The sequence below is a fragment of the Leuciscus leuciscus genome (assembly GCF_965113295.1).
Source record: "Leuciscus leuciscus genome assembly, chromosome: 18".
In the NCBI taxonomy this organism is placed as follows: Eukaryota; Metazoa; Chordata; class Actinopteri; order Cypriniformes; family Leuciscidae; genus Leuciscus; species Leuciscus leuciscus.
In genome coordinates this window covers 12,405,982-12,427,959 of record NC_138742.1, presented here as the reverse complement: position 1 = coordinate 12,427,959, position 21,978 = coordinate 12,405,982, and the positions used below count along the sequence as shown (strand labels likewise).

At 41.8% G+C, this 21,978-nt stretch overlaps 2 protein-coding genes across 3 annotated transcripts; both read left to right on the top strand.

Annotated features, from left to right (window-relative positions):
- Positions 1-934: 934 nt before the first annotated feature.
- On the top strand, positions 935-1,930 carry LOC309480269 (neuropeptides B/W receptor type 1; the record flags this gene model as incomplete). The annotated part of the gene is made up of 1 exon (XM_082144681.1): positions 935-1,930. The coding sequence occupies one exon, from the start codon at positions 935-937 to the stop codon at positions 1,928-1,930; it is 996 nt and encodes a 331-aa protein (XP_082000807.1).
- A 2,529-nt stretch (positions 1,931-4,459) lies between these two features.
- Positions 4,460-11,831, top strand: LOC309481254 (delta-type opioid receptor). Of its 2 annotated transcripts, XM_082146113.1 has the most exons (5): positions 4,460-4,592; positions 5,348-5,422; positions 5,575-5,782; positions 8,338-8,693; positions 10,846-11,831. In XM_082146113.1, the coding sequence occupies exons 3-5, from the start codon at positions 5,595-5,597 to the stop codon at positions 11,394-11,396; spliced, it is 1,095 nt and encodes a 364-aa protein (XP_082002239.1). In that variant the 5' UTR covers positions 4,460-4,592; positions 5,348-5,422; positions 5,575-5,594; the 3' UTR covers positions 11,397-11,831. The 2 variants fall into 2 exon arrangements, with proteins under 2 accessions (XP_082002239.1, XP_082002240.1); XM_082146114.1 differs by lacking the exon at positions 4,460-4,592 and having other exon boundaries at positions 5,279-5,782.
- The last annotated feature ends 10,147 nt before the right edge of the window (positions 11,832-21,978 follow it).

Sequence of the window (21,978 nt, the reverse complement as noted above, 5' to 3'; positions counted from 1 at the left end):
CGCTGATCAATGTTTATATGTGAATAAAAGCCTATTCAATCTGTTCATCATATAAATAAATTCATATGGATTCGTTTTACAATCAAAACTTTTTGCAGTGTCAAAGTGTCAGCTGTATAGCTGTCTATAGAGAGACAGAAAGCTCTCAGATTCCATGAAAAATATCTTCATTTGTATTCCGAGGATGACCAAAAGTCTTACGGGTTTGGAATGACATGAGGGTGAGGAAATAATGACAGAATTTGTTATTTTTGGCTGAACTATCCCTTTAAACAAGCTGTACCACCTGTGTCTATTGATTTATTTGCTAGTTTATAATTGCAAATAATTGTTTTATGTGATTCATATTCCTTTATTGGGCAATTTCTATTTTCGTTTACTTTATTATACGAATTTACTTATTTTTAAGTTCTGACTGATGTTTAACACTGGCTCCTTTTACTCTCAAAGTATTACAACAATAACAATTCATTATACGACAGCAGTAGTCATTTGTTTTAGACTAACTGGATAAATTGCACTTCGTGAAACGTATTGTGTTTCCTGCCGGACAATACAGGATGAAAATTATATGTGAGAGGGAGACTGTTGGAGGTCTGTCTTACATCATAATGCGTAAAATCGCGCGCGTAAAAGCGTTACGCTCTGACATTTACCACAAAGTGTCCATGGAATACCAATAGAGCAGACCAGTCTGGATCTGTCAGGTAAGATGACTTCAATTCATTTTCTATTTCGTGAAATTATACATAAAATCTTATATGGTTTTCAATGCACACCTAACATATAAATTACGAATAGATGCAAAATACAGTTTAGTTAGAATTTAATTGTTTATGTAATAATCAAACTGAGACAATTGACTTATGTGCTTCTGTGGTTTTTATTTTGTTATAAAGTTTCACTTTACTTTTTACTATAGGTTCTGATTCTAATGGAATTCAGAGACACTATGGACAACAAAACAATGCAATCTTCATGCAACCTGACCAGTCCGGATTATAACCAAACCAACTGCACTACTCCAACGTGGATGTTCTACCCTGACTTCTACATCTGGCTACCGGTTATTTACTCTGTCATTTGCGCCGTGGGACTCACGGGCAACACCGCTGTCATTTACGTGATCTTAAAGGCGCCTAAAATGAAAACCGTCACCAACTTATTCATTTTGAATTTGGCCATCGCCGACGACCTTTTCACGTTGGTGTTGCCCATCAATATCGCCGAGCACCTGTTAAACTACTGGCCGTTTGGAGAGATTTTATGCAAAGTGATCCTATCCATAGACCACTACAACATCTTCTCCAGCATCCTTTTCTTGACTGTGATGAGTGTGGACCGCTATCTGGTCGTGGTGTCCACGTTGCGCTCCAAACGGATGCCCCACCGAACCTACAGGTTAGCCAAGACGGTCAGCCTGAGCGTTTGGGTACTAGTCATTCTCATCGTGATGCCCTTCACCGTTTTCGCCGGTGTTTACGTGAGTCCCGACGACGCGGAGAGCCGGAAGAGCTGCGTTTTGAGTTTCCCGAGCCCTGAGAGTTTCTGGTTCAAAGCCAGTCGGATCTACACGCTGGTCCTGGGGTTTGTCATCCCCGTATCGACCATTTGCATCCTCTACAGCGTGATGCTCTACAAGCTGAGACGCACGCGACTCAACTCCAACGGCAAGGCTCTGGACAAAGCCAAGAAACGAGTCACAATGATGGTTTTCGTCGTGCTTGCCGTTTGCTTGTTCTGTTGGACACCCTTCCACCTGAGTACAGTGGTCGCTCTCACCTCAGACTTGCCCACTACTCCGCTGGTTATAGGTATCTCTTATTTCATCACAGGACTGAGTTATGCCAACTCGTGTCTCAATCCGTTCCTTTACGCGTTCTTAGACAACAGTTTCAGAAAGGCGTTTAAGAAAATGTTGGAGTGCTGAAACCTTTTTTGTACACTCACACAACTCCATCAATGAGGTCCAAGTGCCCATAGCAACATCATAAATGTGCTTTTTTAACTCAAAAGTCAAAACGCACTTAGCCTACTTTAAAACAATTAACTTGACTCATAAAGTAGCTCATTTTCTGCACTGTAACGTGCCTTCATAAATGTCCAGTTTCAACGTTATTTTCCACATCAGTAATTAATTTTGAAGTGGTGCAGAAGAGTATGCTATTCACTGCAGGGTGTGACTTTGGAATCACTTAATTTGTCTATTTTAGTTATTTTATTTTTTAGGGTTTAATTAACACAAAATTGTAAAACTTGTCTTGAATGTGTAAGTAAATATATATGAACAGTACATGAATGCTCATATGTTTAAATATAGCCTATTATTATATTTATCTCTTTTGTAAATTACGTTTAAAAGCTTGAAACTAAAACTTTGGCGCCTCTAGTGGCATAAAATCCTTCTGCTTGCGTTCGATGTTGGTGATTAATAAATGTGCATAATAAATGTGCATGAAGAGTTGCACTGTTCAGTACGTTCATTTTTATCCGAGTGTGTTTTTCGAGTGAATGAAGATGGAATGAAAACTTTTCAAATTGTATTTAAGGACATAATTTAATATTTAAGTCCCTCCCCTTTAATTTAACAAGTGAACCAGTGAGTAAAAACCATAGACTGTAAAAAAACCAGGGTAATTGAAAACTGCTGTTCCGTAATACCTAATATCACCAGAAGAGGGCAGGGTAATATCATGTTGTCTTTTTCAAAATTTCCCATGAAACACATTCTCTCAATTAGGAAGATACTGGTGCAATTTGAATTAAAAGCTCTAAGACATGTATGAACATTATATACAATAATATATTATATAATATTATATCATTTTACATTATATCTTATATTATTTGTTAATCTGAATCATATTAATCTATTTGAGGCGAAAGAACAAGTGTTAAAATCAGAATTGTCTAGCAGCCACAATTAAATTCTGCATTGCTGCAACTAAGATTAACAACTAACTTGCTAGAAGCTTATTGATCTCATTCAAGTTTAACAGAACATCTTAAAAATAATGGAGATCAAAATGTTCAGAGATCTTAAAGACACTTGAAATGGCCTTTCTTTCTCTGTCAGATAAAGTGTCTTACTGAACATGCTATGCTGATTAATTTTAATCATTACTTCTCATTTGAGTTATTGAGCGTGTGACAATTTCCCTCTGGTCTCCTCTTCTTAAATCTATAATGATTGCTGCATTCCATGCGGAACTCTTAAGGACGTGATTCAGGTCACTGGTATTGTGAATTTCATTATCTCAGACTTTCTAAGTGTTTCTATTAGCCATTACTCCTCATTCAATTGCACTGGAGGGCATTTAAAGGCGATGTAATGGTGATTCTTATACACAGGGGTAACGTTGTGTTTGTCTAAACACATACAGAATTTCTTTTGAGAGGAAAATATATTTATCCAGCATGTTTGTTTCTGTTTTGAACCCAAATGCCATTAAAACACACAAGCTTCAAGGCACACACATAGCCTATATATACTGGTGAGGAAGAGGCATTTCAAATGAACAATTCGCAGTGTCCATTTCACATTACTCGTTTTTATATATTTTGTTTCTCTTCCACCTGTCACCACATTGCCTCTCGCCTGTCACTGCTATCATTTCCAGTTCCTCTCCAGCTCATTGGCTCATTTTGTCCCTGGCATCGCTCGGAGTCTTCCAACCTTTGCTTTTCGGAGCTGCTGTTTTGTGAGTGCTGGGTGAAAATTGATTGCCTCACATTTCAGCGAATGTTCTCCACAGGGATACAAAATATCCCCTCATTTATCTCCACCACGAACTGCAGTGGTGTTAGCTGAGTGTGCTGCCTTATAAACACGCTGTAGCCCACAGCACAACATCACTATAAATATTCTCCAGCTTCACTTCCCTCTCTCTCTCTCTCTCTGTCATACTGCATCACCAACAGCCATGAGTAAAGGCTTTCAGTGTAAATAAGATGGCACTGGCAAAGGCATCGTAAATTTTCCTCTCAAGGTTATATGTGAGTGTTTTACTTAGCTCTGTGCGTTAAACGCTGCATAGCAAAATAATCTTAAAGTGTAAAGCGACCACAATATTATTTCGAAAGCAGTACTTAGTTTAGTACTCTTCACTTGTTCCTCATTATATTTCTGTGCATTTTAATTGTTTTAGTGCCTCCAAGTAACATAATCTCAATGGAAGACACATGGATAGCCTAGCCTAATGGCCTTTAACTGCATTATGCTCCACATGATTTTTGTTATATCTGTCTCAGTCAGTGCTGCAACCAAATCTCAATATTTCACCAATATTATCCACCTATTATTTTGCTGAATTCATTGTTCTGAAACAGTCATATGATATATTTCACCTGAGGTCTGTGGTGAATTCCAAGGCAAAAAAGGTTGCAGCTTATCTTGTGCAACGCCCTTCAGCAGAGGGCAGTTTCTCTCTGTATAAAGCAATAACACTCTTTATACATGCTCCTTTTAGGCAGCGTTAGCCTTTAGCTTTCATTGTTATGCACAAGACAAACAGCTTCATATATTTCCTCTAGACCAGATGAAACTTGACAGTTTTCCAAGACGGCAGATTGCATCAAAGACTGCATGTCTGGTAATTTTCTTTTGCTACATTTATATGGGGAATTTCTTATATATTTTCAAGACACTGAGAAATGAGGTCATCCATTCAAAACTTTAAGACTGAATTATTGTAATGCACTTTTGGCTGGATGCCTCGATGTCTCCATTTAGACTGAAGCTTATTTAAAAGACTTGACCAGGTCGAAAATATGGTCATAAAAGTCTGAAATTATTATACCAGGTATACTTTGCTTCCACATGCCTTGAATAGTCCAATCCTAATTGTTACTATATATTGAGGAGCAAAATGGTAAGTCTTGAAAACAAAACAGACAAAACAGTGAGTCTTGCTACTGGTTATTTAAATCACTTTTTTGTATTTTTAGTTTATACAGTTCTTAAAGAATGTGTGTACATAATTACAACTGATAATTTTTTTCTTTTACAAAAAATATTGTGAATATCCAATATGTAGCCTATCATAATAAATCAAATATTTTGTGATAATTTGCACTTTTAAACCCAGGGACTGAAGATTTCTTTTGTACCTAGCTAGGTTATCTCAGTGCTTGTTCCATTAGAGATACTCAACAAGGAATGAAAAGTGTAGCAACCAACCCTGGAGCTAAACTTGTATTCACACGCGTCACGCGAGCGCGCGCACGCGCAATGTTTGATTACTGTAACGTCTATAATGTGCGAGAAGTGAACGACGCACTGTACGGTGAGGAGATTGGTCTCGCTGAGCATGAAATCTTAAGCGGCAAGAATGTATTTTTTCTTTAGTTAAGATGGATCCACCTCTCTGCAATGTCACCGGACAGCGTCACATACTTTAAGCTTGGTTTGCACTTTCATGAGGTAAGTAGCCTACTTTACAATACTACTCCCTCAGAAAGGATACAAAGATATTGAAGGGTGTGGGTGTCGTTTAAACCTGATTGGATTCTATCCAATTGCTTGTTGTGAGACATATACAAGTTTTTGTTAGTGTCCTATCTTCTCTTCAACAGTTTTAGGCGCTCTCTTCACGATGGAGTTGCTCGAGTTGTCCGACGTCCAACAGATGTTCAACGACTCGCGTTTTCAGGGGAATTTAAGTGGGCTAGATGGTGACGAACCGCTGCCTATGAGCGCAAAGATCACCGTCGTTGTGGTCTACATGATAGTGTGCGTGGTGGGGCTCGTGGGGAACTGTCTGGTCATGTATGTAATTATCAGGTGAGAATAAGTGTTCGGTCTGCATATTAACTTTGTGTGCGAGCTAGACTAGAGTGAGAGGTCGATATGGGCAATATAGAGGAGGATCAGTTTAAAGCATTTGAGGCGAGAGGGGTTATTTATAAAGTTAGCACTGTAAAGCCTGACATATGTTACAATAGTCTAGGAATTCTGATCTTTTGATATGGAACATATGTGTTTTATGTTCTGCATCATATTTGATACATAAGGCTTTAATGGCACATACATATTATAATATAGTGAGAAAATGGAGCTCACACTCGAGGAAGAAAATAACAGCGCAGTTTTGTTTACAGGCCCAAATTGAGCACAAATATGCAATTTGGTGCAGATGTTATTATTTATATGACCATAAAGTAAGATGGAATTCTGCTTGTAATGTAAATCAATGAGATTTTTTTTATAACAGTGTAGCAAACTACTTACATAAAACGCAAATAAATATCAGTCGTTACTTTGTTTGCCAATATGTCTTAGTAAGATCATATTTAAATGTTTTATGATCAAAGCTCTTTAGCATTAATTGCAGGGGGCAAAACATATAATGCAATGCAGTACAATGATGGTTGTGAGATGTACAAATAAAAGCCTCAAAAACCCATTGTATCATATTTGATACTTTGATCTCTTTATAAACTGATGTATGGATAATCAGGTAAACCCAAATTGCTTCAGTCCAGCCAAATGTTTGTTTTGAAGAATATAAATGTTATTTTTACATTTATTTTATAACAATTATATACAATTTCACAACAAAAAGACCACGACCTGAAGGATGTATAATATATTATAGAATTATACTAAAAGGCCTTTACTAGGCATTTTGCAATAAAGTTTTGATCATGTTGATATTTAGAAGCTTTAGAAATTCATGAATCAAATATGATACTGTAGGCTTTATAGGGTTAAAAAAAAGCTTCATCATATGTTCATGTTATTGCAACATTACTTCATCATGTCTTTTTTTATTAACTTCAAGACATTATTTGAAATGTTTCTTATGATTCACATTTTCAATTATAGCTGCGCCCATTACCCTGACGTTAATGTATGGTTCTCACTCGGTTATTTTCAGGAAAACCAGTAGCTACATTTCTGGGAATGTTCATTTTAGGCTTTATTGTAATTTGGGTGGTTCTCAGCTTGATTTGTTTGCACTCAGATTTCATGGAACACAGAATAAAATTCGTTATAAAAAAAAAGTTTCCTAATTTGGCTTTCTTCTACCAAAATATTTTTCAGCCAAATACAGAACAGTTTGATTGAACGCAAAAAAGACATGAGAAGAATTTTCACCCTTTTAAAATGATTGAAACAATCACCGTATATGGCTATGTTATTAATTGCATTGTTTTTTTCACCAGATCAGACCTGCAACCCATTTTTGTCTTGTTCTTGCCCTGAACTGTACAGTGAAATATTTGCGACAGCATTTTCTAACCCATTGGAGCACTTGTCCTGCCAACGTGGTGTCACAAGCTGCCTGTTCATTACAATGCTAAATAAACATTTGGTTCTTGTCCAAACCTCCCTGGCGTGAAACAGCTGTAGACGGGGGCCAAGACACAGCTTTTCGATCAGCACAGAAGGAGTTCACATTATACACAAGTAGTGTTACAATCATTAAACATGAGGTTTAATTCAGGGAAAGTGGAATTATGTAGGTTTGACTGCAGAGCGAAAATGCTAAATGTCCCCCTAATTTACCGACTCGCACTCTTCGCCTGCTCGTTTGACGAACATTGCCATCTAGTAATTTTGTCTCGCCTCTCTCATGCTTGTATTTTGTTGAAGGTATAATTATGAAGGAATTCCTTGCTGATCTAATGTTGAAGGAAAACTGCCTCATAATTACGAGTCAGAAAATAGATTTGCTGCATCACCTCTTGCTACTATAGTTATTAAGGGAAAACATGCTTAAAGAAAGTATAGTCCTATGGGCCTATTTTAAAACCTGTTGCTAGGCTGGTTACCAAGCACTGCCTGCAATTTCTTTACCCTCTAAGCCTGTCTCAGAGCTTCACTGAATTTGGACTGAAAAGTGTCAGTCTACCTGTGATAGTCTTTCCTTCATATCCAGAAAGAGACAATATGTATTTAATTTGATCACTCTTAAACTACATATTTGAAGATAAGAATGACAGTTCACATGAAATATTCATCATTATATAACACGTTTGAATACTGAAGATTCATCTATAGTCATGGTCATTTGCTTTATGAATTATGCTCTTGCTTGTCCATTCATCTAGCAGGGCATTTGAAACAATGGCAGATGATAAAAATAATACTGTGTTTCAGTTAAAAATGACTTTATATAAAAATATCTCGGAGAAGCTTTGATACATATAAACACAAACTAGTTTTATTTAGTAATTTAAAGTTTTTATGTGTTAAAAATCTTGTTTTATAAAACAACAACAACAAAAATGTGTATATATACTGTATACCGTATTAAAAAAAAATCTCCAGCTTTAATTACTCTTATTTAATTACTCGTATTCTTCTAAGAGTGATATTTGTACATGCTGCAGGTACACAAAGATGAAAACGGCAACCAACATTTACATCTTTAACCTGGCCTTGGCTGATGCAGTAGTCCTGGCCACTCTTCCTTTCCAAGGCACGGATGTCATCCTTGGTGTATGGCCGTTTGGTTTGGCTCTGTGCAAGGTTGTGATGGCCATTGACTATTACAACATGTTTACAAGTGTCTTCACCTTGACCATAATGAGTGTGGATCGCTACATAGCCGTCTGCCACCCCGTGCGCTCCCTGACAGTTCGCACCCCGCTCCGGGCCAAGCTGATCAACGTGGCTGTGTGGGTGCTGGCATCAGCTGTGGGACTGCCTGTTATGATCATGGGTCAGGTGGAGGAGGATGTTTACGGTAGTTTTCTCAGTATCCTGTGTCAACCTGCCATTCTGGAGCATGTTTGTTCATCATGTCATGAAAATGTAATTCTACTTTTGTCTGATTGATGTTGTCATGTTGATGTTTTACTTTTACTTATAGGCAGTTGTACCTAAAATGATAATATATGAAAGTCTTACCATGATTTAAAGGTGCACTAAGTAAGTTTTTGCCAATTTTTGTTTGATCTCAAACAAATATTTTTTTACAAAATTAAAATAAAAAAGACATTCAATTAGCATCAACCAAATTGGCATTTAAAGCTGCAGTCCGTAGCTTTTTTGGGTTAAAAATTATCCAAAATAAATTTTTGAGCAAGTACATAATCAGCCAGTGTTCAAAACTGTTTGCTTGCCTTAGCTCGATTCAAAATGGTAAGCTTGTAATAATGTATTTAATTCCAGTGGTACTGGTGGATTTCCGCGGGAAATTCAAGCATGTTTTTGCGTCATTACGTCACATCTGTACACATAAAGAAGAGTCTCGGCTAGTAGGCTATATTGCGTGTGAGGATGTTGGTGGTGGAGATTTTTAGCCTTTTCTCGCAGCACTTGATATAATTAAATTATCAATTTGATGGCGGATCCAGAAAGGTTCAAACGACAATCACCAACTGGAGATTCACCCTTTGTAAAACGCGAAAGACGTCGGAGAAAACCGGTCCATGCGAAAACAAGGACAAATATCGGGAGGGCATTAAATGTAGTCACGCAATGCTGATGTTGTTAACATTAACAATTTGAGAACAAAGTATAATTTGCACGGTTTGACATGATATGATAAGCTATTGTTAGATTTAATCAGCGTGATTTACTGCAATGCTTTTTTCCCCTTAACATTAGTTGGTCAGAACAAAAGTGGATGTTACTTACTTGTTCAGACGACATTTTCCGGTGAAAATTCTTATGTTGGTCATACTTCCAAAAAGTAGAATCTGTGATTGCGAATGCCAGTATCCACACCGGCGGCGACTAACAGCCGCACATTCTCCTCAAAACATTGGATTCATCCGTGCTGTGCCGTGCCGAGGCACAACGCACGTAAAGTTGATAATTCTGCGAATAACTGCAATTGCAGATTTCGAACAGAGATGGCGACAAAGAGGAAAAACTGCGGACTACAGCTTTAAATACAATTAAAATATACCCTTATATGACTGATTAATAATGATTACTTAAATTATTATAGTATACAACATTTGAAACACACTACCGTTTAAAAGTAATTTTTATTAAATTAATACTTTTATTCAGCAAGTATACATTTAAATATGTTAAGTAACAAAAATACAAAGTTCAGGCATGAAACTCTAATGAATGCTGATTGGGTCTTTCAATGCCGCGGCACGAGCCAATCAGAAGCACTTCCAAATCCGTAATCATTATATATATCGTACCCTAGCCCGTATCGTTACGCTGCGCGAGAAAGCTTCCGTTATCCCTCCTCCTCCCCAGCGCCACCTAAAGAGATCTGCTACGGGAATTCTGCCCTTCTTGCAGAAGCCTTTCCTTTGTTTGTTATTTTTGACTAAGCTGAACAAATTTGTGTATTTGCTCAGCAGCAGCGCAGCAGATCTCGTCCGCCAAAATCAAGCCATGCTTTATGCCTATAAATGCTGTTGAAATGTATCCACTCCGAGAGTTGTCATGACTGAACTGTTTTCAACATCAAATAAGCATATTAGACTGATTTCTGAAGGATCATGTGACACTGAAGACTGGAGGAAATTCAGCTTTGCCATTACAGCAATAAATTACATTTTAACATTTGTTTTTACGTAATTTTTTTTACGCAATTAGGTTTTACTGTTTTTTTATTTTATTAAATAAACACAGCCGTGGTGAGCATAAAATACTTTAAAAACATGAAAAAAATCTTACCGACCCAAAACTTTTGAACAGTATGTATTTGTCAAAAATTCTGTTCAGAAGAACTTTTTAAGCAGAAGAAAATTACTTTGTGCACTTTTGAATAGTAAATATGCATCCATTCAATCACTCCACTCACTTGTGTTCCCTTCCAAAAAAGGAAGATGTTGCTTTCCATTTCATCAGTCCGCTCATGATTCATTGTAAATCAAGGCACTATGAAACGTTTTGATTAATTCCCTGACTTTATCTCTGTGCAGGTGCCGAGTGCATGCTGAGCCTGCCTAAACCAAAAGAACACTGGGGGCCAGTGTTTGTGATTTGTGTGTTCCTCTTCTCTTTCATGATTCCTGTGGTGATCATAAGCGTCTGCTACAGCTTGATGGTACGACGCCTGCGCAGTGTCCGTCTCCTGTCCGGCTCAAGAGAGAAAGACCGGAATCTGAGGAGAATCACCTATATGGTACTGTCTGTGGTAGCTGCTTTTGTGTTGTGCTGGATGCCGGTGCAGGTCTTAGCTTTGATCCAGGCTTTGGAGCATGTGGATCTTGGGGCCAGGCAGTCCTCAATTGCAGCCATGCATTTCTGCATAGCTTTGGGTTATGCTAACAGTTGCTTAAACCCTGTCCTCTATGCCTTCCTGGATGAAAACTTCAAGCGGTGCTTCCGTGAGTTCTGTATCCCGACCAACTCCAGTTTGCTCCTAGACGAGCAGCGTAAGAGGTCACTGAGGCAGGAGAGAGAATGTGCTGAGGAGGAAGAAAAAGAGGTGGTTATTGATGAAGGTGCCATTCCAGTGTGTGTGGATTAGAGATTTTATAATTGGCTGTATTCTTGCATGGTAACCTCGGAATTCACAAAGAAAGTTATAACTGAGTAAGATTGTATGAACATTAAGTTTTTTTCTGGTTTACATTTTTGGTGATTTATCTTTAGCAAATGATTTGTGGTGATTCAGAATTGGAAGTGTGGATTGTTTCAGAAATTTTTCCCCTGCTTTTTGAGTCTTATAATGTATAATCTTTACATGGTTTATTGTAGCCCTTATATAAATAGCCAATTAATTATATTTTATTTATACAAATCATTTATTTTTTATGTAATTGGTATTTTATTTTCTAAGTGCACTGCTTTTGTTATGAAACTGGTTTATTGGAATTGCATATGCAAAATATGAGTTGATTTATTCTTTTAACAGCTGTTAAAAAATTTCTATGTGCGTGTGCATATGTAGCCTAACTTTTGAGTAAATTACATATATATCAACATATACACATATAGCATATATATAAATGCTATTCTTTTGAACTTTTTATTCATCAGAGAATCCTGAAAAAAAGAATGACGTTTTCCACAAACATATTAAGCATCAAAACTGTTTTCTACATTGATAATAAGTGTTCAGAAAAAAAATCTTTTGCCATCATATGGAAAATATATTTTAAAAGAAAATAATAATATTACACAATATACTGTTTTAACTGCACTGTTTTTAATTAAATAAATACAGCCTTGTTGAGCATATACATCTTTCAGAAACAGACCTCACACTTTTGAATAGTAGTGTACAGTATATTAGATACTTAAAAGAACACAGTAACGCTATTTAAAGAAATTGATATTTAATGACTGAGATATCACAGTACTGATGATAAGTACGTTCCTGTATATAATGACGAGCTTGTAAGTATTTGGATAAAGGCGTCTGCTAAATGACTAAATGTAAATGTAAATGTAAGTATTTATTTTCAACTAAATGGTTTGACAGTGATTCAGAATGACAGGTTGGTGCTAACAAAGACAAGAATCTTTCCCAGAAAAAAAGAAACTGTTGATTTCTGAGTTTCATCCGTTTGTTCTGTGGTGGGGATTGAGAGCATGTTTTCTTGATCTTGGCCAGCTTTCAAGGAACACGCTGTTGTGAAGGATCTTAGAAACATCTGTTTTTGTCTGTGTGGTGTGAAGTGCCAGCCAGATGGTGTTCAAATGCTTGATACATGCTCCTTATGCCATGCTTCATCCCTGTCCCACTTCAGCTTTTAAACAATTTTAATTATATTCTTGGCTGAAGGGACGCAAATAATAAGAGTGCATAAATTAACTTCTTGTTCTTCTATACAGATTGGTTAAGTGAGGAAATAAGTTGTGTAGAGAGTGACTGAATAATGCATGTTGCATTTTAGAATGTGTAGAAGAATGTATTGTCTTATTCTTTTTGTGCCATTGGTTTGATAACCAGGGACTGCATGAACCGATAAAATACTTTAAATACAATGTAAGTCTCCTTGGATAAAAGTGTCTGCCAAATGCATCAATTAAAATGTGTCATGAAAATAATAAAGTGTTCTATTTATTATCTATTATACAAATATCTCTGAATAAAAATATAAATACAATTTCTGTTCAAGTATTATTTATTAGTAAACAATTAGATCTAATAACAATTAAGAATAATTAGAACCCACAAATAATTTTTTTGTTGTCATTTTCTTTTTCACTAACCATATTGATAATTTCTGACTAGCTAGTCATTGAAATGATAGAGGACATTTCATTTTTGTAAACAAGGCTGCCAGAAGACCCTGAATTAAGAAAGATGTGTTTTGTCCATGTCTTCATCTCAGCCTGTCAATGATGTTTGAAAATCACTTTACTATCGTCATGATCCTGGCCTGTGTTCCCCTGGAGAATACATTTTTGCCCCAAACCAGTTCAGTGGAAATCCCACCCTGCAGCTAATTTCATTGGTTAAGGTTACAGTGATGGGTAGGTCTAGGGATCCGTGTTTGATGTAGGAAATCAGTACAGTGACCAATGAAATTAATTGAATCAGCTGCAGGGTGGGATTTCCACTGATATGTATTCCTCACCCTTTCTTTCCCAACTAACACACACACAAATACTCTCACACACACATGCATGCATAAAAAGGGTTCCCCTGGTCCCATGGATTATTTCTGTGATTTATTCCGAGGTGTGTCTTGTTTGCCTATAACCCCTTGTACATTTAAACCCCAGTGTTTCTTGTGTGGTGGTCTCCACGCATCCAAGTCCGGTTGTCCCAAGTCCGGTGGCCGGTCCCAGAGGACCTACTACCATCGGCTGCACTTCCTGTAATGGCAATCTTATGTGTTTGTGCTGCACGCACATCTACAGCTCCTCCCGGGGTGGCGGTGTCTGCTCGTGAACCCTTAGCCTATCTGGTAGCGGCCAAGGAAACTGTCCCTGAACGCTCTGCTAGCTCTGGCATGGCCAAGGAGGCCACCTTTAAACTCTCTGTCTGCTCTGACACAACCAAGGAGACCGCCATTGAATTCTCTGTTTGCTCTGAACTATCTGTCGGCCCTGACACGACTACAGAGGTCGCACCTGAACGTCCTGTCTGCCCTGACATGATATCGGAGTTTGCACCTTAACTTCCTGTCTGCCCTGACACGACCATGGAGGTCACCCCTGAACTCTCTGCCTGCCCTGACACGACCACGGAGGTCGCACCTATACGTCTTGTCCGCCCTGACACGACCATGGAGGTCGCACCTGAACGTCCTGTCTGCCCTGACACGACCACGGAGGTCAACCCCAAAAGTCCTGTCTGCCCTGACACGACCATGGAGGTCGCCCCTGAACTCTCTGTCTGGCCTGACATGACCAAGGAGGTCGCCCCTGAACTTCCTGTCTGCCCTGACACGACCAAGGAGGTCACCCCTGAACTCTCTGTCCGCCCTGACACGACCACGGAGGTCAACCCCAAAAGTCCTGTCTGCCCTGACACGACCACGGAGGTCTCCCTTGAACTCTCTGTCTGCCCTGGCACGACCACAGAGGTCATCCCTGAACTCTCTGTCTGCCCTGACATGACCTCGGAGGTCGCCCCTGAACTCTCTGTCTGCCCTGACATGACCACGGAGGTCGCCCCTGAACTCTCTGTCTGCCCTGACACGACCACGGAGGTCGCACTTGACCGTCCTGTCTGCCCTGACACGACCACGGAGGTCAACCCAAAAGTCCTGTCTGCCCTGACACGACCACGGAGGTCGCCCCTGAACTCTCTGTCTGCCCTGACACGACCACGGAGGTTGCCCCCAAAAGTCCTGTCTGCCCAGACACGACCACGGAGGTTGCACCTGAACGTCCTGTCTGCCCTGACACGACCACGGAGGTCTCCCCCAAAAGTCCTGTCTGCCCTGACACGACCACGGAGGTCGGACCTGAATATCCTGTCTGCCCTGACACGACCACGGAGGTCGCCCCCAAAAGTCCTGTCTGCCCTGACACTACCACAGAGGTCAACCCCAAAAGTCCTGTCTGCCCTGACACTACCACGGAGGTCAACCCCAAAAGTCCTGTCTCCCCTGACTCGACCATGGAGGTCGCCCCTGAACTCTCTGTCTGCCCTGACATGACAAAGGAGGTCGCCCCTGAACTCTCTGTCTGCCCTGACACGACCCCGGAGGTCAACCCCAAAAGTCCTGTCTGCCCTGACATGAGATCGCCCTTGAACTCTCTGTCTGCCCTGACACGACCACAGAGGTGATCCCTGAACTCTCTGTCTGCCCTGACATGACCACGGAGGTCGCCCCTGAACTCTCTGTCTGCTCTGACACAACCACAGAGGTCATCCATGAACTATCTGTCGGCCCTGACACAACCACGGATGTCACCACTGAACTCTCTGTCTGCCCTTACACGACCACGGAGGTCACCCCTGAACTCTCTGTCTGCCCTGACAGGACCACGGAGGTCGCACCTGAACGTCCTGTCTGCCCTGACACGACCACGGAGGTCAACCCCAAAAGTCCTGTCTGCCCTGACACGACCATCGAGGTTGGACCTGAATGTCCTGTCTGCCCTGACACGACCACGGAGGTCGCCCCCAAAAGTCCTGTCTGCCCTGACACTATCACGGAGGTAAACCCCAAAAGTCCTGTCTGCCCTGACACGACCATGGAGGTTGGACCTGAATGTCCTGTCTGCCCTGACACGACCACGGAGGTCGCCCCCAAAAGTCCTGTCTGCCCTGACACTATCACGGAGGTAAACCCCAAAAGTCCTGTCTGCCCTGACACTACCACGGAGGTCAACCCCAAAAGTCCTGTCTGCCCTGACACGACCACAGAGGTTGGACCTGAATGTCCTGTCTGCCCTGACAAGACCACGGAGGTCGCCCCCAAAAGTCCTGTCTGCCCTGACACTACCACGGAGGTCAACCCCAAAAGTCCTGTCTGCCCTGACACGACCACAGAGGTTGGACCTGAATGTCCTGTCTGCCCTGACACGACCACGGAGGTCGCCCCCAAAAGTCCTGTCTGCCCTGACACTATCACGGAGGTAAACCCCAAAAGTCCTGTCTGCCCTGACACTACCACGGAGGTCAACCCCAAAAGTCCTGTCTGCCCTGACACGACCACGGAGGTTGGACCTGAATGTCCTGTCTGCCCTGACACGACCACGGAGGTCGCCCCCAAAAGTCCTGTCTGCCCTGATACTACCACGGAGGTCAACCCCAAAAGTCCTGTCTGCCCTGACACTACCACGGAAGTCAACCCCAAAAGTCCTGTCTGCCCTGACTTGACCATGGAGGTCACCCCTGAACTCTCTGTCTGCCCTGACATGACCAAGGAGGTCGCCCCTGAACTCTCTGTCTGCCCTGACACAACCCCGGAGGTTGAACCTGAACTTCCTGTCTGCCCTGACAGGACCAAGGAGGTCTCCCCTGAACTCTCTGTCCGCCCTGACACGACCACGGAGGTCAACCTCAAAAGTCCTGTCTGCCCTGACACGACCACGGAGGTCGCCCTTGAACTCTCTGTCTGCCCTGACACGACCACAGAGGTCATCCCTGAACTCTCTGTCTGCCCTGACACGACCACGGAGGTCACCCCTGAACTCTCTGTCTGCCCTGACATGACCACGGAGGTCGCCCCTGAACTCTCTGTCTGCCCTGACACGACCACAGAGCTCGCCCCTGAACTCTCTGTCTGCCCTGACATGACCACGGAGGTCGCCCCTAAACTTTCTGTCTGCCCTGACACGACCACAGAGGTCATCCTTGAACTCTCTGTAGGCCCTGACACGACCACGGAGGTCTTCTACTTCACCGTAGTGGCTTCCAGTTCCGCCTGATCCATTGTGGTGGTGTCCAGTTCTGCCTGCTCTGCCCTGGAGGTCGTCCACTGTGGTGGTCCCCAGTTCTGCCTGATCTGCTGTGGTGGTCTTCTACTCTCCGATCAGGACGGAGAGGACGGAGGAGAGGCACTGGCATTGTTTGTTCGCCGCTTCTCCGCACGCAATCTTTAATTGCACTTATATAGCGCTTATATAGTTTGATTGCATATGTTTTGTGCTTGTGCTATTTTTACGAGCCTTGTGTACTAGTTTTTCTGGATTTCGTATCCTACGCTTCACCCACCTTTTATACTGACGACTTCCAGCTGTCAACCTTGTTCCACCTGGAAAAGGGCTCTCTGGATCCAACCATCATATCGCCTTGACGGACAACTTTTCTCTCTTCCACCACCATTCCAGTACTTGGTGCTGGTGTTGTCTGCTAGCGTTGTCTGGCTGGCATCCCTCCTCGGTCAGTATGGCGTTCAGCTATTCCAGCTCGCAGCTCCGACGACTTAACTTCGCAACCACACCTGGATTTAACATCCCCATTATTAAAGAACTTGGACTTCTTCGCCGCCCTCGTTACATTCATAGAGGCTCCGGTCGAAATTCATCTTCCATAACTAGCCAAGCTGCTCTGCTACAAACATTCCATCTCTCTGGTCATCTGTCGCATGTCTGACGCGTTATCAGAGTACCATCGCTCCAGCTACCATCAACACTGGAAATATTGCGAGACCTCTGCACTCCGGCATGGGATCCCCGCATTTTCGGCTGGATACATTTCGTGGAGTGGATTCCAGTCTGCGCAGAGTGGATTTTAATGTTTTGCGACCTGTACAGAGATTCACCCTAGAGTCATTGGTTAAATTTGAACTTTTCAACACTCAGTCCATCAATAATAAATCCACACTGATTGAAGAACACATCAGGGAGAAAGGACTTGACTTCATGTGTCTGACGGAAACCTGGCACCAGCCAGAGGTTTACTCTGCCCTAAATGAAGCCTGTCCCCCCGGCTACAGTTATTTGGAGGCAGCTTGCAGCACTGGCCACGGTGCTGGCCTAGCTGTCATTCACCGACAGGACCTAGAGCTGTCCCCCATCGCGCTGCCTGCAACATCTTCTTGCGAGTGTCTTACATTTAAATGTAAGCCCCCCTATCCAATGACTGTTCTCCTTATCTACCGGCCTCCTAAACCCAACTCTGCTTTCATTCCGGAAATGTCTGATCTCCTCACAACTCTCTGTACTACCTCTGCCAATACATATAAATATTCATGGTGACACTCCCTTATGTCATCCTGCTGCCGATTTCCTTCAGCTGCTAGACTCCCTCAACTTATAACAACATGTTGATGTCCCCATACATTCCAGGGGACACACACTTGATTTGGTAATTTCTAACTCTGCCCCCATCAGTAACCTACAGGTTTATGATCTTGGTGTTTCAGATCACAAGGTCGTGTCAATGGAGTTGCCCTTTCCTTGCCCCCACACCAAACCAAAGCGACAGATCCACTTCAGAAAGCTGAAAAACATCAATGTGGATGCCCTGGCCCAGGACCTTCAACATCTCTCCTCTGGCTTTACTGACTTCCTTTCTGTTGCTGACTCAATGGATTTCTACAACCAGTCCCTGAGCAGTCTTCTGGACTTCCACGCCCCTTTAATATCTAGGTCAGTCTCATTCACGCGCTCAGCACCTTGGTACACCTGCGAGCTGCGAAAGATTAAGATCACAAACAGGCATACAGGGAACAAAAGAGGGCATATGCAGAAGCTCTGAGGGACACACGGTACAGGTTTTATTCCACTATCATCAACAACAGCCCCTGTAACTCCAAACAACTTTTTTCAACAATAAACCACCTTCTCAAACCCCCCTTACTCTCGCACTCTGAGACCACCGAGGAGAGGTGCAACATGCACATCACTTTTTTCGAAACAAAAAATGTATAACATCCGCTCACACCTCTCCCCCACTGCTGTCCTGCCCCTCCCAACGGCTGACCCACCGTTTGAGATTCTCCAGCCCCTCTGCTCTTTCTCTGATGCCACACAGGAAGAAGTGGAGGACGTCATCAAAAAAATGAAGCCGTCCACCTGTGCCCTGGACCCTTTCCCTTCAGCCCTGCTGAAGGCCAATATCTCTGCCATTTCTCCATTCATCACCAAGATCATAAACCACTCCCTCCTGGTTGGCCATATCCCATCTACGTTAAAAACTGCTGTCATCAGACCTCTACTGAAAAAACCCACTCTGGATCCAGAAGTTCTCTCCAACTACAGGCCCATTTCCAATCTTCCATTCATATCAAAAGTTGTTGCAACAAAAAATTGTTGCAGCTCAACTTTATGTTCACCTCAAACACAATAACCTGTTTGAAAAGTTTCAGTCTGGTTTCCGCCCTGCCCATAGCACAGAAACAGCCTTGGTCAGGATCACCTATGAACTTCTGATGGCAGCAGATACTGGTTCCCCATCTCTAGTCATCCTCCTAGACCTAACAGCTGCTTTTGATACAGTAGACCACAACAGTCTCCTCCACAGCCTGGACTCTCAGAAAATGTTCACAACTGGTTTATCTTATACCTGACTGGCAGAACCGAGCACGTCGCCCTGGGCAAAGCCAAATCACACACCCACAATGTCACCTGCGGTGTCCCTCAGGTCTCTGTGCTGGGCCCCACACTCTTCTCCATTTACATGCTCCCCCTTGGCAAAGTCATTAGCAGACATGGTATATCATTCCATTGTTATGCTGATGACACACAGCTTTATCTCAGGACAACCCCCACTTCTTCTGCTCCCTTGCCAACATCCACACTTACCACCAGGCAGGTGGAGGAGATAGAGGCGTGGATGAAGCTCAACTTCCTTCAGCTGAACAGTTTCAAAACGGAAAACACACCACGTCAGCTCCACTCTTCCACCATCACCAGTATCACTTTCTCTGGTCAAAACATCTCCCTTTCCACATCTGTCACCAATTTGGGTGTTAAAATGGACTCTCAACTCACCTTTGACACCCACATCAAATACCTCTGTAAGACATATTCTACCACCTCAAGAACATCGCCAAACTCCGTCCAACACTCAGCCTGGCAGATGCAGAGAAGCTCGTCCACGCCTTTGTGTCCTCCAGGCTGGACTACTGTAATGCACTCCTCATCGGGATCTCTGGCAAAAGCATCCAGAGACTACAATATATCCAGAACAGCGCTGTCAGGATCCTGATGAGGGTGTGCAAGCATGATCACATCACCCCAATCCTGAAATCTCTTCATTGGCTCCCTGTCCCACTCAGAATTGAATATAAGGTATCCCTCCTCTCACCCACCAGTGCATTCACGGACATGCCCCCCTTTACCTACAGGAACTCCTCACCCACCAGACCTCCTAACGCACCCTCCGGTCTGCAAACACAAACCCTGTCCCAGCCCGCAGAACCAAGCTCTGCAGCATGGGTGATAGGGCCTTCTCATCGGCTGCTCCGAGGCTGTGGAATGCCCTCCCTGACCACCTGAGGTCCCTACAGACTACAGATGTTTTTAAACGATACCTAAAAACAAATCTTTTTAAAAAGGCTTTTCACTGAATGTATTTTGTAGGTTTTCCTTTCAACCATTTATTGACCTTGATATTTTTAACTGTATTACTATATGCTCTGTAGCACTTTGAAATTGCTGTAATGTAAAGTGCAATACTAATAAAATGTATTATTGTTATTATTATTATTATTACTCTGCTGGCTCCACTATGGACACCTACTCTTCCGGGTCCGCCCTGGCCACCTGCTCGGCTGGCTCCATGCTAGCTCTCTGATCCACCACACTGGCCTGGCCTCCATCCCTCTCCTGGGTCTGCCTCCGCTTCACCGGGGGGGTTCTGTCATGATCCCAATCTATGTTCCCCATGTCTTGTGTGGACTTTTATGTTTATTTCCTGTTCTGTGCCATGTTTTTCTGATTTATTCTTAGGTGTGTCTAGTTTGCCCCTTGTGTATTTATCTCCCAGTATTTCTTATGTTCCTTGTCAAGTTTTCTTGTCCTTACTGTAATGTTTAGTGAACTCATTCTGTTCCTGGTCCTCTGTTCTCCAAGTTTTTTTTCATTTGTTTTTGTTTATTCTGTTAATAAAATTCACTGCGTTTTGATCCAGCTCTCCTTCGTTTCTGAGTTCCCCCTACGTTACAATTATACACCCAGGCTGTGTTTTCAGTACATAAGCATTCATTCACCATGTTATTGTCAAAAGGGTCCTAAGTTTTGAAGTTGTTCATAAACCTTATGTTTTTCAATCAGAATTACAGTTTTTCTCGATTGTTTACACACATTTTCTGAAAGCATGCCTCATATTCTCAGAACTCTACACACAAATCCAAAAAAACACACACAATGGGCAAAACTCCTCAATTCTCCTGCAAAATGAAACTTTACATTCAAAACAATGTTATTTCTTCTCAAAATGGTATTTTGTTTTCAAATGACACACACAAACCATCAAATGAATAGACATTTATAAGAACCAGTTGAACACTGATGTGCTCAGTGTAAAACACTATGATGAATGGAAAACACTTCTTCTCCATTTATCATAATGACTTAGGCCTTTTTTTGTTCAGTGTTACACTTACTACAGACAGTACATACATAAGTGTGATGTAAAATATTTGAGAATATTGTTTTTATACTCAGAACACACAAATACATGGTAACAAATATATTTAATTTTTCCCACAAAAACAATGTACATTTGTACATTCCCACAATTTGTACATCCCAACCAACACAAAGTTGTACATACAGTGGTCTACATACAAAACAACAGAAGAATTTACTGTATACAGTTACAGTAAAAAAATAAAAAATCCAATGTTGGCATCCATTGCACCATTGAAGAGCTGACCTATTGCCCTTTTATGCTAAAGCTCTGATTGCTAATTGTAAAACTGTGTGACGGGTGTTTGCCCATGTGATGAGTCAGTGTGCATATTTGAATGGCAGTGTGTTCCTTGTGAAAACAAGAGATTTTCTGCATGAAAATTGTGCCAAAAGCAGAGAATTGTGTGTAGTGTTTTGAAAAAAGTGTGTTTTAGAACTGCAATTTGAGTGTAAAGCAGGAATTGTGCTTGTAGTTTAGCAGAATTGGTTCAGGTGGTTGGTGAATGAGTTACATGTTGTGGTCATTGTGTCTCAAGTACCAGAAAATGTGTGTAAAGTGTGTTTTAGAACTGCAATTTGAGTGTAAAGCAGGAATTGTGCTTGTAGTTTAGCAGAAT

Excerpts from the sequence above, each read along its gene's own strand:
- LOC309481254 (XM_082146113.1), top strand. The coding sequence starts at position 5,595 with ATGGAGTTGCTCGAGTTGTCCGACGTCCAACAGATGTTCAACGACTCG. Across the intron at positions 5,783-8,337 it reads GTCATGTATGTAATTATCAG|GTACACAAAGATGAAAACGG; the intron begins GTGAGAATAAGT and ends TACATGCTGCAG. Across the intron at positions 8,694-10,845 it reads GGTGGAGGAGGATGTTTACG|GTGCCGAGTGCATGCTGAGC; the intron begins GTAGTTTTCTCA and ends ATCTCTGTGCAG.